Here is a 16,140-nt window from a genome sequence, read left to right on the forward strand (position 1 = left end):
TATGTGTGAATGAATCATTGACACAGAGGCATACACTGGTTATTTTAGAGAAACATATGCTGCCATCAATGTTGTAATGCCAAGCCTCATTCTGCACACGCTACAACAGCATGGCTTCATATACAGAGTGCATGTGCTGGAGTCCAGCTCTACCTCCTATCAAAAATTTATTTCATATTATGAAGAGAACAATAATTGACAATGGCATCCATGGTCTGTTGAGCAGCTAATGTCACGTATCTACGAACGGGCAATAATTCCACTGGCAAAACTGCAACAATGTTTTTAAAATTATTTATATTTACAAGATACCTTGGAAATCTGTTAATTCTATTAGTTTAACTGACTTTTGTCAGTTAAAGTTTTAGAAGTATGAACAGATCACAAATTCTTGTTTTTATTGCATTTTACAAAGTAATCCAATTTTTCCAAAAAGAGTTTGTAATGAAACAGTAAATAAAGAATACAATCCAAGCATTGCAGTACAAAACATTGCAATTAACATGCAGTCAGTACAAAAGATTGTCAGGCCAAATAATTTGTCTAATTAGTTATAAATGAAAAACATACTACTTAAAAAGGCATGTAAAGCTGTTGTATATGAATAACTATGTTAAATGTTATTAAACAATACTTAATAGAATTGTTTTATTTAGAACAAAAATCTATAAAAATGAAAAACAGACTTACTTTCCACAGCATGGACTGCAGAAAGAAGAGAAAAGAATCACAATATGGATTTTTGAGAATTAATCGTCCTCATGGACATCGCTGGTTTTACGTTATTGCCAATTAATACTCATGTCATGCTCATGTTTTTCTGTAGTATGTATATATAGCATTGTAGCATTGTAGCATATATATATATATATACTGTATATACTGGTGCTGGTCATAAAATTAGAATATCATGAAAAAGTTGATTTATTTCAGTAATTCCATTCAAAAAGTGAAACTTGTATATTATATTCATTCATTACACACAGACTGATATATTTCAAATGTTTATTTCTTTTAATGTTGTTGATTATTACTGACAACTAATGAAAACACCAAATTCAGTATCTCAGAAAATTAGAATATTGTGACAAGGTACAATATTGAAGACACCTGGTGCCACACTCTAATCAGCTAATTAACTCAAAACACCTGCAAAGGCCTTTAAATGGTCTCTCAGTCTAGTTCTGTAGGCTACACAATCATGGGGAAGACTGCTGACTTGACAGTTGTCCAAAAGACGACCATTGACACCTTGCACAAGGAGGGCAAGACACAAAGGGTCATTGCTAAAGAGGCTGGCTGTTCACAGAGCTCTGTGTCCAAGCACATTAATAGAGAGGTGAAGGGAAGGAAAAGATGTGGTAGAAAAAAGTGTACAAGCAATAGGAATAACCGCACCCTGGAGAGGATTGTGAAGCAAAACCCATTCAAAAATGTGGGGGAGATTCACAAAGAGTGGACTGCAGCTGGAGTCAGTGCTTCAAGAACCACCACGCACAGACGTATGCAAGACATGGGTTTCAGCTGTCACATTCCTTGTGTCAAGCCACTCTTGAACAAGAGACAGCGTCAGAAGCATCTCGCCTGGGCTAAAGACAAAAAGGACTGCTGAGTGGTCCAAAGTTATGTTCTCTGATAAAAGTAAATTTTGCATTACCTTTGGAAAACAAGGTCCCAGAGTCTGGAGGAAGAGAGGAGAGGCACAGAATACATGTTGCTTGAGGTCCAGTGATGGTTTGGAGTGCCATGTCATTTGCTGGTGTTGGTCCACTGTGTTTTCTGAGGTCCAAGGTCAATGCAGCCGTCTACCAGGAAGTTTTAGACCACTTCATGCTTCCTGCTGCTGACCAACTTTATGGAAATGCAGATTTCATTTTCCAACAGGACTTGGCACCTGCACACAGTGCCAAAGCTACCAGTACCTGGTTTAAGGACCATGGTATCCCTGTTCTTAATTGGCCAGCAAACTCGCCTGACCTTAACCCCATAGAAAATCTATGGGGTATTGTGAAGAGGAAGATGCGATACGCCAGACCCAACAATTCAGAAGAGCTGAAGGCCACTATCAGAGCAACCTGGGCTCTCATAACACCTGAGCAGTGCCACAGACTGATGGACTCCATGCCATGCCGCATTGCTGCAGTAATCCAGGCAAAAGGAGCCCCAACTAAGTATTGAGTGCTGTACATGCTCATACTTTTCATGTTCATATTTTTCAGTTGGCCAACATTTCAAAAAATCCTTTTTTTGTATTGGTCTTAAGTAATACTCAAATTTTCTGAGATACTGAATTTGGGGTTTACTTTAGTTATCAGTTATAATCATCAACATTAAAATAAATAAACATTTGAAATATATCAGTCTGTGTGTAATGAATGAATATAATATACAAGTTTCACTTTTTGAATGGAATTACTGAAATAAATCAACTTTATGATATTCCAATTTTATGACCAGCACCTGTATGTATGTATGTATATGTGTATATATATATATATATATATATACAGTGTATCACAAAAGTGAGTACACCCCTCACATTTCTGCAAATATTTTATTATATCTTTTCATGGGACAACACTATAGAACTAAAACTTGGATATAACTTAGAGTAGTCAGTGTACAACTTGTATAGCAGTGTAGATTTACTGTCTTCTGAAAATAACTTAACACACAGCCATTAATGTCTAAATGGCTGGCAACATAAGTGAGTACACCCCACAGTGAACATGTCCAAATTGTGCCCAAAGTGTCAATATTTTGTGTGACCACCATTATTATCCAGCACTGCCTTAACCCTCCTGGGCATGGAATTCACCAGAGCTGCACAGGTTGCTACTGGAATCCTCTTCCACTCCTCCATGATGACATCACGGAGCTGGTGGATGTTAGACACCTTGAACTCCTCCACCTTCCACTTGAGGATGCGCCACAGGTGCTCAATTGGGTTTAGTCCATCACCTTTACCTTCAGCTTCCTCAGCAAGGCAGTTGTCATCTTGGAGGTTGTGTTTGGGGTCGTTATCCTGTTGGAAAACTGCCATGAGGCCCAGTTTTCGAAGGGAGGGGATCATGCTGTTTCAGAATGTCACAGTACATGTTGGAATTCATGTTTCCCTCAATGAACTTCAGCTCCCCAGTGCCAGCAACACTCATGCAGCCCAAGACCATGATGCTACCACCACCATGCTTGACTGTAGGCAAGATACAGTTGTCTTGGTACTTCTCACCAGGGCGCCGCCACACATGCTGGACACCATCTGAGCCAAACAAGTTTATCTTGGTCTCGTCAGACCACAGGGCATTCCAGTAATCCATGTTCTTGGACTGCTTGTCTTCAGCAAACTGTTTGCGGGCTTTCTTGTGCGTCAGCTTCCTTCTGGGATGACGACCATGCAGACCGAGTTGATGCAGTGTGCGGCGTATGGTCTGAGCACTGACAGGCTGACCTCCCACGTCTTCAACCTCTGCAGCAATGCTGGCAGCACTCATGTGCCTATTTTTTAAAGCCAACCTCTGGATATGACGCCGAACACGTGGACTCAACTTCTTTGGTCGACCCTGGCGAAGCCTGTTCCGAGTGGAACCTGTCCTGGAAAACCGCTGTATGACCTTGGCCACCATGCTGTAGCTCAGTTTCAGGGTGTTAGCAATCTTCTTATAGCCCAGGCCATCTTTGTGGAGAGCAACAATTCTATTTCTCACATCCTCAGAGAGTTCTTTGCCATGAGGTGCCATGTTGATTATCCAGTGGTCAGTATGAGAGAATTGTACCCAAAACACCAAATTTAACAGCCCTGCTCCCCATTTACACCTGGGACCTTGACACATGACACCAGGGAGGGACAACGACACATTTGGGCACAATTTGGACATGTTCACTGTGGGGTGTACTCACTTATGTTGCCAGCTATTTAGACATTAATGGCTGTGTGTTGAGTTATTTTCAGAAGACAGTAAATCTACACTGCTATACAAGCTGTACACTGACTACTCTAAGTTATATCCAAGTTTCATGTCTATAGTGTTGTCCCATGAAAAGATATAATGAAATATTTGCAGAAATGTGAGGGGTGTACTCACTTTTGTGATACACTGTATATATATATATATATATATATATATATATATATATATATATATATATATAGCATTGTAAACTAAATTAGTATATTTACTGTGGCATTTCCATTAGTAAAATTTTGTTTATATGGCTAAAAGTATGTGAATATCCCCTTAAATGTTGAGATCAGGTCACGCCACTTTCATTGCCACAAGTATATAATTTTTTAGCAATTATCTGGCAACATTTTGGGAAATGTCCTTTTCTGTGGGAAATGATTTAATGAGTTCGGTGAGAAGGAACTTAAGTGGCCTACAGCATAACCTTGACCTCAACCCTATTATACACCTCTTGGGTTCGAGCCATGCCTTCTCATCTAACATGAACCTAACTTCATGTATGCTCTTTGTGTTTGTGAAAGTTCTGTGCCAATTAGATCACTCTAAAATTTAGTGGAAAGCTTTTCCAGAAGAGTTAAAGCTGTTGTATAGGAAATTATAGATCAAATATAATGGCCAAATAGGACCAAAAAAGTTTTTCTAAAATAAACACTTCTTTAGTTTAAATTTAATGTTAAAAGTTTCAAATCTAATTTTTTTCCATATCAAATCAGATCAAAGTTTCAGACTTTTGTTCCTGATCTGACATGAAGATGTGGCATCATAAAAGGAAAATACGCATATTGCATAGTGCAAATTTTACATTTAATTAAAGTCTGTGTGCAGCTGCAATCACTGTCGATTTATAGTGGACATTCTGGCAAGCACAGATTGTAACCAAGACAATTTACATTAAATGTAAAGCTTGAGATGAACACTGTAAAGTGTAAAACCATGAACATCAGTTAATAGTGTAGGCTAAAGTTAGTTAGTGCTAGCCCTGCTCTTCATTTCCAGCTTTGACAAATCTCCCACCCAAAGATGCCTTTTCCTCTTATGTCTGTTGAACTGCACAATCTGGCAAAAGATTATCGCTCTTATACTGTGATTGGTGTCAAATGCTGTATAAAAACTTCCTGAACAGAACTTTGTCACTAGCATCACTTTGTTTTTGTTTTTTTTCACTGAATATAATGTGGGAAGTATTTCATGCAGGCAACATTAAGTAAGACCATCAGTATTTTCAATGCTGTCACTAATAAACACGTCCCAACCCCAGATCAAGTACAAAAGTCTGAAAATAAAAGAATAAAACCCAAAGGATTTTTTAAAATACATTGTTGTATATTTGCAGCTCAAGTTCAAGGATTGATCTTTCAGTTTTTTACATTTTTTATTTATTTATATCTAAAACATTTGTCTTGGATTTGGCTCCATACAGATCCACATACTTTCAGCCATACAATGTATATCAACTACACAGTTACACAGTATACAAAACTTCACATATACTTGTAGGGACATATTTTAAAATTTCAATGATTTCTGCAGTTGTCCTTTTTATGACAAAATCATGTTTAAGAAAATCTAACCCTTAATGCATGCACATGTAAAGCAGTGTCAGGAAACCTGCTTTACATTTTGCTAACATATTACAATAGTGTATCTTTATGACGTAAAACAGTTGATTTATCAATTTAACAGTAAAGTAGTATAATAGTACTTTTTAAATTAACAAGTTACAATTAAACTGGTATCTGGCACCAATACATTAGTAAAGGCTCCTTCAAGTCTTTTGAAGGTTCAAGATGGGGTCTTCATGAATCAGACTAGTTTGTCCAGCACATCCCACAGATGCTTAAGTCAACAGAGTTATGGAATTTGAGGGTCAACAACTTAAACCTAATTCAAAGCCATGAAAATCACAGACTTACAGACTGTAAAATCAGCCGTTTTGCGTGTAATATGAAATTTGCTGTAAAATGTTAAATGTAAGGTTTGTGTTTAGCGATTTAAAATTTTTCAGTTGCGTAGCATATGAAATATAAGGCACAATATGCAATATTAGGCGATCCTTGCAATCACACGGCAATAAAGTTAGTGTAACAGACTTTGGTGTAGTGTGCTGACAATGTTTGATGTATGTGTTCAGGTACTGAGTGCATTTTGTCACTTTGTGATTCCATAATCAATGGAAAAGTGTGATTCTCTACACACATGATCATCTCTGTGTGCCTCAAAAAAACAAGCCAGTAAAGTATTATGCTCCCGATAATTTGTCTATGTACAGTTTTTTTATTTTATTTATAAACTCAGCAAACTCTGAAGACGCTCAGTTACTCTAGCAATCAGTTAGACAAAGTGTCCTAAATGTTGAAGTCTAAAGCTGCTAAAAACACTACTCAGGTAAGTGAGTTTGAAAAACTTGCAGCTGATTATGTGGACGCAGAGAGGGGTGTGTATTCATATAATTTTTTACATCCTGTCAAAAGTCAAAATTTTAAGTCAAATGTATGTTTATAGCACTTTGCAATGGACATTGTCTCAAAGCAACTTTACAGAATCCAAGACCGACAGACCAAAAACCCCTGTAAAGCAAGCCAAAGGTGACAGTGGCAAGGAAAAACTACCTTAAAATTACAGGAAGAAACCTTGAGAGGAACCAGACTAAGAAGGGACCCCCATCCTCATTGGGTGGCCTGGAGAATAATTTGAATGAATTATCTAAAGGTTTGTGTTAGCCTGCTGTCTCACCATTCAACACACATGGCTTGTGGTCTCACCACACTGGCACTGTAGGCACTATTCAGCAATTATTATTATAAAGGCGTATTTTCCTGTAATTATTCCATAAGCAATAAAGTATAACAACTACTTACATTGCATTTACAATGTATTAGGTATTATAAGTCTTCTACAGATGATTTAAAGTATATAAGGGAATGTACAAAGGTCATATGCAAACAGTTCACCTTTTTATATAAAGGACTTGAGCATCCACTAATTTTGGACATGGATGGCAAATTATACAACAACTGAGATCCTGCATTATTAAGCAGCTAAGGTGTGTAACAACCAAGAATGGAAAAATTCCACTTTTACAACTACAACAATTGGTAAATGAGAACATCATAAAAAAAAAGTAACAATAGGCAAATATCTACAAATAGAGAAAAACTGTTTATTTGCCTCAAAACATATCGTTTAAAAAAAAAAAAAAAAAAAAAAAAAAAAAAAAAAAAAGCAGGTTAAATAGTATTTGCAAATGTTTTAATTTACATGTTTATTACTGTCCGAACTTTTACAGTCATTATTAATTAGTAACTACTTCTCTGATTATTTGTCTACTAGAAAGACTACTATGACCATCACTAGTATGCGAAGTTCTAGTGAAGTAACTTTAGTACTCACCATGCACATGGGACTGCTGAAAGCTTTTTCCAGGGGCAAAGTGAAAATTACCTGCCACCTAAAAAAAATGATAGAAAATTTAGATCTCGTTCAGCGTACAAGTGGGACATAGTACAACATTGCATTAATTAGAGGTGTGTTATTGAGTGTTAGCAAGGCTACCTTGTTGACCTCAAGAAAACCATAGACTTGGCAGCCTTCATTTTTCTGTTCCTGCATCTTTTGACTAAAGCCCTCTCTCTTGCACTGCTCAATAGTGTCAGGTGTCTTAAAGGCCCAGCCACGGCGTCGGTATGCCTCTCGCACATCATCACATGTGTTACAGCATCTAAAAATTAGAAGAGTTGCCTGAACATTACTCCACACACTTCTTATAATATTTAGTTTATAATATCATTTAAATCATAAAATTAAAGAGGTTACTTCTTTTTCTTTTTTTATGGAGCAGCATTTTACATCTGTTACAGCTGTTAGCAGTGAAGATATTTAAACTATGATAATTTCTTAGGCCTTTATACTATTTTTACTACTTTCTTTTAGGCAGATGCACTTACAGCACATACAGTGGATATAACAAGTGTACACTATAAAATGCCAGATTTTTGTTATTTATAAAAAATGAGACAAATTCATTTCAGGGCGCCCAGGAGGTGCAGCGGTATATTCTACTAGTGCACCAGCGCTGAGGTTCTGAACTCATCAAGTTTAAATCTCAGCTCTGCTACCGGTCAGCTGGGTGCCCCCTAGTAGGCATAACTGGCAGTGCCTGCCACAGGCAAAATTGGCCACTCGTCTGCTGTGTGGGAAAAGACTCAACTAAAAAGTGGTTGGGGTCTTCAACTCTGTGTAAGGACCCTTGTTAGTAGCCAGAGGTGCCTGTACAGAAGTGGGGGAATGTAGAGATCAGTGTGGCCTCACATACAAATCTACTAAAGTATGGGCGAGTAAAAGAGGGTCAATAGACTGCACACACGTCAACTGGAGCAGGTGTCAGGCAAATACACCCTTCTTAGCAATGGAAGACTAATTGGCCACGCTAAATTGGGAGAAAATGGATAAATAAAATAGAACAAAAAATTATTTCAGAATTTTATTGTGCCCTATAATCCATACAATTCAATTGATGAACAAATGCTTATTTGTAAAAAATTACAATAATGTGTTACTCTTAATATTAAAAAGATAGAATTGGCCGTCGTGGTCCTGTGGAATGGCCGCCCAGATCAACTGACCTCACACCACTCGACTTTTATCTCTGAGGTCATCTCAAACAAATTGTGTATGCTGAGAAAATCCGCAACAAACACATCCTTCAGCACAGCATCGTGGAGGCTTGTGACAGCATTTCTCCAGAAATTCTCATGAGGGTTCATAATGATTGGATTCAGCGCCTTCAGCTCTGTGTTCAGCACCAGGGACAACACACTGAACACGTCAAATAACTGTGCATCACAGGGAACGTTCCCGGTTGTTGTTGCAACTTTCTGTGTTGATAACTTTTGAACCACAAGAGATATTGCAAATCTCGATTGCAGCAATCGATTTCTGAGAAAATTCCAGTCTTCTTTGATATGCTACATGACCACCTTCCCATTGGAAAAACTTGGCCTTGATCCAATATGGCGGCTTTCAAGATGGCGGCCATGTTTCGGACATAGCCTAAAAGATAGGCCCCCTCACCCATTACTTGCTGAGGTATTCAGATATGTCATTTTCCCTTTCGTTTCTGAAATAAAAAAGTGTCCTACGACTTTTGACTCACCCTGTATTGTTGATGTGAAGATATGCACTGGTAGACCTAAATTTTATGCCAAAATTAACTAATATTTGGAGATGTTAATAATTTCCTCCACCTTAACTAATGGCCCAGTTTCAGATAGAGAAAACCAGACCCAGTATAATGCTCCCGCCACCATGCTTCACTGTGGGTATGGTGTTATTTTGGTGGTGCACAGTGTTGTTTATGTGCCAAACACACCTTTTGGAATAAAGGCAAAAAGTTTAACCTTGGTCTCATCAGACCATAACACATTCTGCCACTTGCTTTCGGCAGCCTTCATGTAGGTTTTTGCAAAAAAGTAGAAATTTGTTTTGTTGCTACACTGGTCTGGCCTCCCAGACCAGACCTCCCAGACCAGTTTTCTTCTTGTCTTTTTATCAGTTTTAAAATGGCGTCTAGCTCTTGGTAATGTGACCTTTGTGGCATATTTTATTCACTTGGTGGTGACTATCCTAAATGTGTTCTACGATATATGTAATGCCTTGGAAATCTTTTGTACCCTTCCCTTAAACTGATAAATCTTGTGTAACCAGTAACTACCTGTCCTGTCATAAATGTAACCAAAGTGTGTAAAACATTGTTAAAACCCCAATAAAATAATTAAATAAATAATATCCCATTGAGCTCTTTGTGGACCATTCCTTCTGCTGTAAGATGCAACTAATTAGAAAAATCCTACTAGAGCAGATGAACTTAATATGGGGATAATCAGGGCCAGTTTAATTGATGGCAGGTGTGTACTGACTACTATTTAACATGAGTTTGAATGTGGTTGGTTAATTTTAAACACAGCCATGGGCAAATTATAAAAGGGTGTCTGCAATCACATTATTTTATTTTTTTATTCCGCTCCAATTATATGTGCCTAAATAAAATGCCTTTGTTTTTTCACATAACAAAAACCTGTCATTTTAACAAGGGTGTGTTTTTATCTGGGGTTTTTATCTGCTTTATTTCCACAATCTTAATTTACTGACTGAAGCCCATATTTTGCTAGGCAAAATTCATCAGCCCCTTTATTAATCAATCAAAAGTAACCAATAGACAACAGATATTGTTCTAATAGTTTTTTTCTATTCATTTACTTTAACTATACATATTCTAATACACAATTAATTCATAAAGTATTTGTTTATACATGAAAACATATTTTCACGCAGTATGTCTAATTTTAACAACAAACAGAAATAAGCCATTTCTAAAAAGCTTCTGGACACAGATCTAGCCTGCCATTGGAATTAATTACATAGCAATGCTCTGTGACTTAAAAAGCAGCTGTAAGAACTGACACTCACTTTAATTCTTCAGTCTCTGCTCCATAGCAGCTCTCACAGCGATTAGGATCCAGCTGACTAGTGTCAAAAATCTGACCATCATCAATTCCTAAATCTGGACAGAAATGCAGATGTTAGATTGTTAGAGGTTTTGTTGTTTGCAAACAGTGCTTTTGATGAATATCACCAAGCTTGCAATAAACACACAAGGTTGTAAACCACATGTGTTTTATGAACAGTCACTGCTTCTGTTCTATTTACATTTATGATATCTCAGTGTCCACAATTCATTTGTCTGCATAGTTCTAAACATCTTTCCTTAATATTCAAATCTGCATTAAATCAAGCAATAAAATATTTTTAACCAACCATGTTTTTCTGCTTCAGTGCTGACTGGTCTGCCTTCTTTGTCCAGTCTCTGTTTAAACAGGTTGTGCTCCACATCTAGCTGTTGCTCTCCTGCTACATCCATTGCATCAATGCTAAGATCTAATAGCAGACATAACTGATCAGTACTACAATCAATCTTAGAATCAGTACTACCTGTAAATGCATAATTATCATTTTACATCATTAATGTATGCAAATAAAATGTGTTTACTTACAGGCACATGGCATATGAGGGAATGTAACATCAATGTTAATCTTTAGCTTGTCTCCTCTTGAAGTGTCCACAAACAGTTCAGGATGGACCTGTAAATAGAGACAGTATTCAGACACACAGACCCACATTTTGGGTCTCAAATAATAAATAAATACATGCATAAACAATGTATGTGTTAACATATTGTTTGTTTATTAAAATTTTAACGTCATGTTTTACACGTTGGTTACAATCATGTCCAAAACGGTAGTCACTAGTTACACAAGGTTCAACAGTTTTAATGTCAAACACAGTCATGGACAATTTAGAATTTCCAGTTTACCTCACTTGCATGTTATTGGACTTTGGGAGGAAACTGGAGCTCCCGGAGAAAACCCACGCAAACACAGGGAGAACATGCAAACTCCACAGAAAGGACCTGGACCGCCCCACCTGGGGATCGAACCCAGGACCTTCTTGCTGTGAGGCGACAGTGCTACCCACTGAGCCACCGTGCCGCCGTTAACGTATTGTAACAATAAAAAATAATATCCCCCTCCAATTACTGTCAAACTAATTAAATAAATAAATACATTTAATCGGGCACACTTCCAGGTTTAATAACTGCCAGTCCCGTTGAATCTAAAGTATACTTTTACAGAATCCTATCAGAAATGTAAATTACACTAAAAGGTCTCAACAGGTGCCATACCATAATTAAAAGAAATTTGAGTTAAAAAACTTTAACATTAAGGTTTTGGGGTACACTAAACCAAGTCCTGACTTAAATCCAATTGAGATGTTGTGGCCAAATCGTTACATGCATGTTTACTAATTGTAACCTATTCCACTATAAATCTGAACTCACAATCCAGATCTATTAAAGTAGTATAATACACTCACCTCCTTTGTAAGGTAATACTGTAACTCTGAAACGAACAGGATAAGCATGATAATCCCACTTATGATAGTAACTGCCAAATAAAAAGAAACCAATCATTAAATATGTAAAACATTAAAATAAATAAATATTTATTTATTTAAAAAATAAAAAACAAATACAAAAAGAGAAGCTATGCACATGCCCGACTGTAAATGTTAAATCAACATTAAAACTGTGTTAAGTTTTACATGGATAACTTCTATATTAATATTTAATGTTTATAATAATGTGTACTGTTAGATTCATTTCTTTAGAAGATTTAATGAGAAATCAATAAAGACAAACGGTACTCAGCTAAATTACTGTATCTATAACTGCATCTTTCATTAAGACCATCTCTGTATGTCTATTACTATAATTAACTGAATGAACCTTTACTACTCGCTGCACTATTGTTTAGTATAATGTTGATAAAAAATCACCCGTAGCTCCACCACACGTCTTGATTCTAAAATCCTCCAGTGTTTTCGGATATGCATCAAAATGTTTGAGTTTATTAAACGCATCCATCTTGTGTTTTTGTACAACTGATTGTTCCGGTCTTTCTGTAGCCGCTGATTCTCTTCCGGTACACACAAGCGCTGAAGGAAATCTGAGGACCAATCACATGCTACCGCGTTGCCATGTGTTTCCACATGCAGTAGCGTGGCGGTAAAGGCAAGGAACCAAAAGTAAAGTACAATACAATCTTACAATAAATTGGCAGTACGGTGGCTAAGTGGGTAGCACTGTCGCCTCACAGCAAGAAGGTCCTGGGTTCGATCCCCAGGTGGGGCGGTCCAGGTCCTTTCTGTGTGGAGTTTGCATGATCTCCCCGTGTCTGTGTGGGGTTACTCCGGTTTCCTCCCACAGTCCAAAAACATGCAAGTGAGGTAAATTGGAGATACAAAATTGTCCATGATTGTGTTCAATATAACTTTGTGAACTGATGAATCTTGTGTAATGAATAACTACCGTTCCTGTCATGAGTGTATCCAAAGTGTAAAACATGATGTTATTCTAATAAACAAATACAAAAGGCAATATCTGAACACTTATATTTATAAGCTTATGTTAAAAATGCTAATTTAAAGTACCAAACAAAAACAAATCAAATCATCTTGTACAGTAAACTATCTACGTTTAACTTGTTACAGTTTGCTTGTCCTCATGCTTTGCTAACACCTTTATTTGTCCTGATATTTCATGTTATGACTGTTTGTGCAAGACACGCTTGAGCAGTACATACAAAGGTTGTATGAATTTAATTCAGCTTACTAAAATGTATAAGGACAACTTTTAATTACATAATTCCATTAAAAATGCCAAAAATCACAGAATTTAACAAACATAAAATCATAATTTTACATTAGCAAGGCCATCCTTAAAGAGAAATTAGCAAACAAACTGGATACTCAATATGTGGCCAAGTTGACCCCTCTACAGTCTGAAGATGAAAGGGGACACTGTAGCCTAGTGGTTAAGGTACTGGACTAGTTAAGGTACTGGACTAGTAACTGGACTAGTACTGGTCTAGTGGACAAGCCCCACCACTGCCTGGTTGCTGCTGTTGGGCCCTTGAGCAAGGCCCTTAACCCTCAATTGCTCAGACAGTATACTGTCACACTACTGTAAGTCTCTTTGGAAAAAAAAGGCGTCTGCTAAATGTCGAAAATGTAAATGTAAGAAGCTTGATCAGGAATTATATTTTTGGAAGGGTAGCGGCCAGTAAATCACTTTTACAGACGAGGAATAGGCTGAAAAGGTTAAGATATACAAAAGCTCACAAGGATTGGAATAAAGATAAGTTGAAAAAAGAACTGCAGAGTGAAGAATCCACTTTTTTGGCATGATAGTAATCCCAAGCACACTGCTAATGCAGTGAAATAATAAAAAATAGCTGACAAAACACTGACAGTCATGGGCCCATCTTGAAAGCCTAGTCTGCTTTAAAGTCTTTGTCTGGGAGAGACCTTGCTATTGCATGAAAATTACTGTGTTTTATTGCTGTTCTTTAATCTTGCCATGGTGAATGACCTGTGACATAAAACTGTCTTTCTCAACCTCACCTTTGCAGCAGACTTTGGCTGTTCCTTGCCCAGTTTTAAGCCTTTTACACAGCTGTTCTTGTCTCAATTAATGACCTACATATAAAAATGATGATCAAATGATGAATTTTTCCCTGCTAATCTTGGTGCAGTAAGTGGTAGTTGTGGTAGGGTGGTAGTTGCATTGCGCTTCCTTTCTACTGATGTTGACCTCCACTCTGACTGAGGAGAGCCATGACTATCACATGCCCCCTCCGACACGTGTAGTAGCCGACTGCATCTTTTCACCTGCATGAGGAAAGATTTTATATGGATCAGCTTCACGTACAGACAGACACACCCTGATCAGACTCTATTAAATCGCCATCAATCAGCCAGCAGAGGTCGTAATTGCATCAGTTATGAGAAATTCCCTCCGGCACCCTGTCCCGGTAGCTTGTTTTACCGCTACACCACCTGAGCGCACCATCCTCCCCAGTTGTTTTTCTACCTAGAAGCAGCTTGTGTTAAAGTCAGCACTAAGATCTAAAAGGTCTGGTGCAGGATCAATGTTTTAGCATTTTTTTCATTTCCTTTCCATTAACCATTAACCACATTATCCTGGTCAGGGTCACGGTGGGTCCAGTTCCCAGAAACACTGAGCACAAGGCAGGAATACCCTGGACAGGGCACCAATACATCACAAGGTTTTAGCCTCCCTCCCAGACATGTCTGTGAAGATGCTTGGCTGGGTTTGCGTAATAGACTACTCTTTCTCCAGAGCTTTTTGGCTGTTATTCTTCAAATTATTAAAGCTGTCCTAAATCTGTGTTTGCAATTATAATGTCCTAGTTAATTTTTTATGCCTTTATTGTGATTGCCAGAGAATTTCTTTTGAAATGCAACATTAAGGGACAGTGGTAGCCTAGTGGGTAGAGCTTTGGGCTATCAACTGGAAGATTGGCGGTTCAAATCCAGGCTCTGCTGAGCAGCCACTGTTGGGTCCTTGAGCAAGGGCCTTAACCCTATCTACGGGGTGCTGTACGATGGCTGACCCTGCGCTCTGACCCCAGCTTCCCAACAAGCTGGAATATGCAAAAAAAATAATTTCATTGTACTGTATATGTATATATGACAGAAGTATATCTTCTTCAAACACATTCACTTTTTAAAGCTGCCTGGCTGGATACATTTTACATTGTGTGGTATTTAAGCAATGACCTTGACAAACAAATGATTACTGCCATTTGTGTGCCTCTTAGTAGTGATAAATGGAAAACTTACCTGCCCCACTATGGAGAGGAATTAGTCACAACTCTAAAGTGGAAAAATGTGAAATGCAGTACACACATTGCTTTTTTGTGGTAATATGCTGTCAACATAAAATGCACAATGTGTAATGCATTCATTGTATTCATTTCTTACACTTTTAAATGCAGATCCTTGTATGTTTTCAGTAAAGAGGTCCAGCAATGTGACAACATAACAATAATTGCTTTTCATTGTCATTTTTATCACATCACTATGAAAAAGCAGTAACATGCGTGCATTGCATTTTTTCACATTTTTCCACTGTAGTGATAGGAAAGGGTTTGACTACTTTTAGTAAAAAGATTTCAGTTTTTTTTTTTTTTTTTTAATTAACACACCAGTTTTCACCGTATCATTACAGGTGATTAAATGTAGATTGCTGGGTACAAATGGCATTTTCGCTCTATTAAAGAATTAATCAAGTGTGCAAAAAGTTGCGGAATCAAAAGTACTTTGATTCCACTGTATGGTCCACAGAGTTATAATGTTAGAATTCCACAAAAGGCTTAGTGGACCTTACATAGTTAAATGTGCACTTTTCAGTTTTAAAAACTTAATGCATACACCAGCCTCCAATTATTATTGACTAGATAGGGTTAAAAACATTCTAGTTTCAAGTACAGTGACCTTCTGCATGAGTCTACTGCTTGAACTGAACTAACCCAGTACCAGTGTGGGGGAGACACAAAAACACTTAATTCAATAGGATATGGGGTCCTAGCATATTTTAGCATTCCAGAAAGAGAAAAGTTCTTTTTAAAAAAAGAAAATGGTTTCAATACTTACACAATATTTAATACAATATTTTCCATGGTTTTAATTGTTTTTATTTGCATCCAGTGACACTAGGGTCAAAGACAACAATGAAATGAAGTGACTGTATAACAAATG

General features: G+C 37.4%; 1 protein-coding gene across 1 annotated transcript in view; it reads right to left on the reverse strand.

The window, feature by feature from the left end:
* The window catches only part of ergic3 (ERGIC and golgi 3), a 29,502-nt gene extending 17,060 nt beyond the window's left edge, over positions 1–12,442 (reverse strand). Inside the window, exons 1-8 of the mRNA XM_062996754.1 lie at positions 12,355–12,442; positions 11,893–11,963; positions 11,012–11,099; positions 10,776–10,895; positions 10,428–10,521; positions 7,515–7,680; positions 7,353–7,410; positions 691–705 (exon numbers count right to left, since the gene is read on the reverse strand). Coding sequence (XP_062852824.1) covers positions 691–705; positions 7,353–7,410; positions 7,515–7,680; positions 10,428–10,521; positions 10,776–10,895; positions 11,012–11,099; positions 11,893–11,963; positions 12,355–12,442 — 700 coding nt within the window. The remainder of the gene's footprint in view (positions 1–690; positions 706–7,352; positions 7,411–7,514; positions 7,681–10,427; positions 10,522–10,775; positions 10,896–11,011; positions 11,100–11,892; positions 11,964–12,354) is intronic.
* Positions 12,443–16,140: the final 3,698 nt, after the last annotated feature.

Source organism: Trichomycterus rosablanca, chromosome 6 (genome assembly GCF_030014385.1).
Source record: "Trichomycterus rosablanca isolate fTriRos1 chromosome 6, fTriRos1.hap1, whole genome shotgun sequence".
In the NCBI taxonomy this organism is placed as follows: Eukaryota; Metazoa; Chordata; class Actinopteri; order Siluriformes; family Trichomycteridae; genus Trichomycterus; species Trichomycterus rosablanca.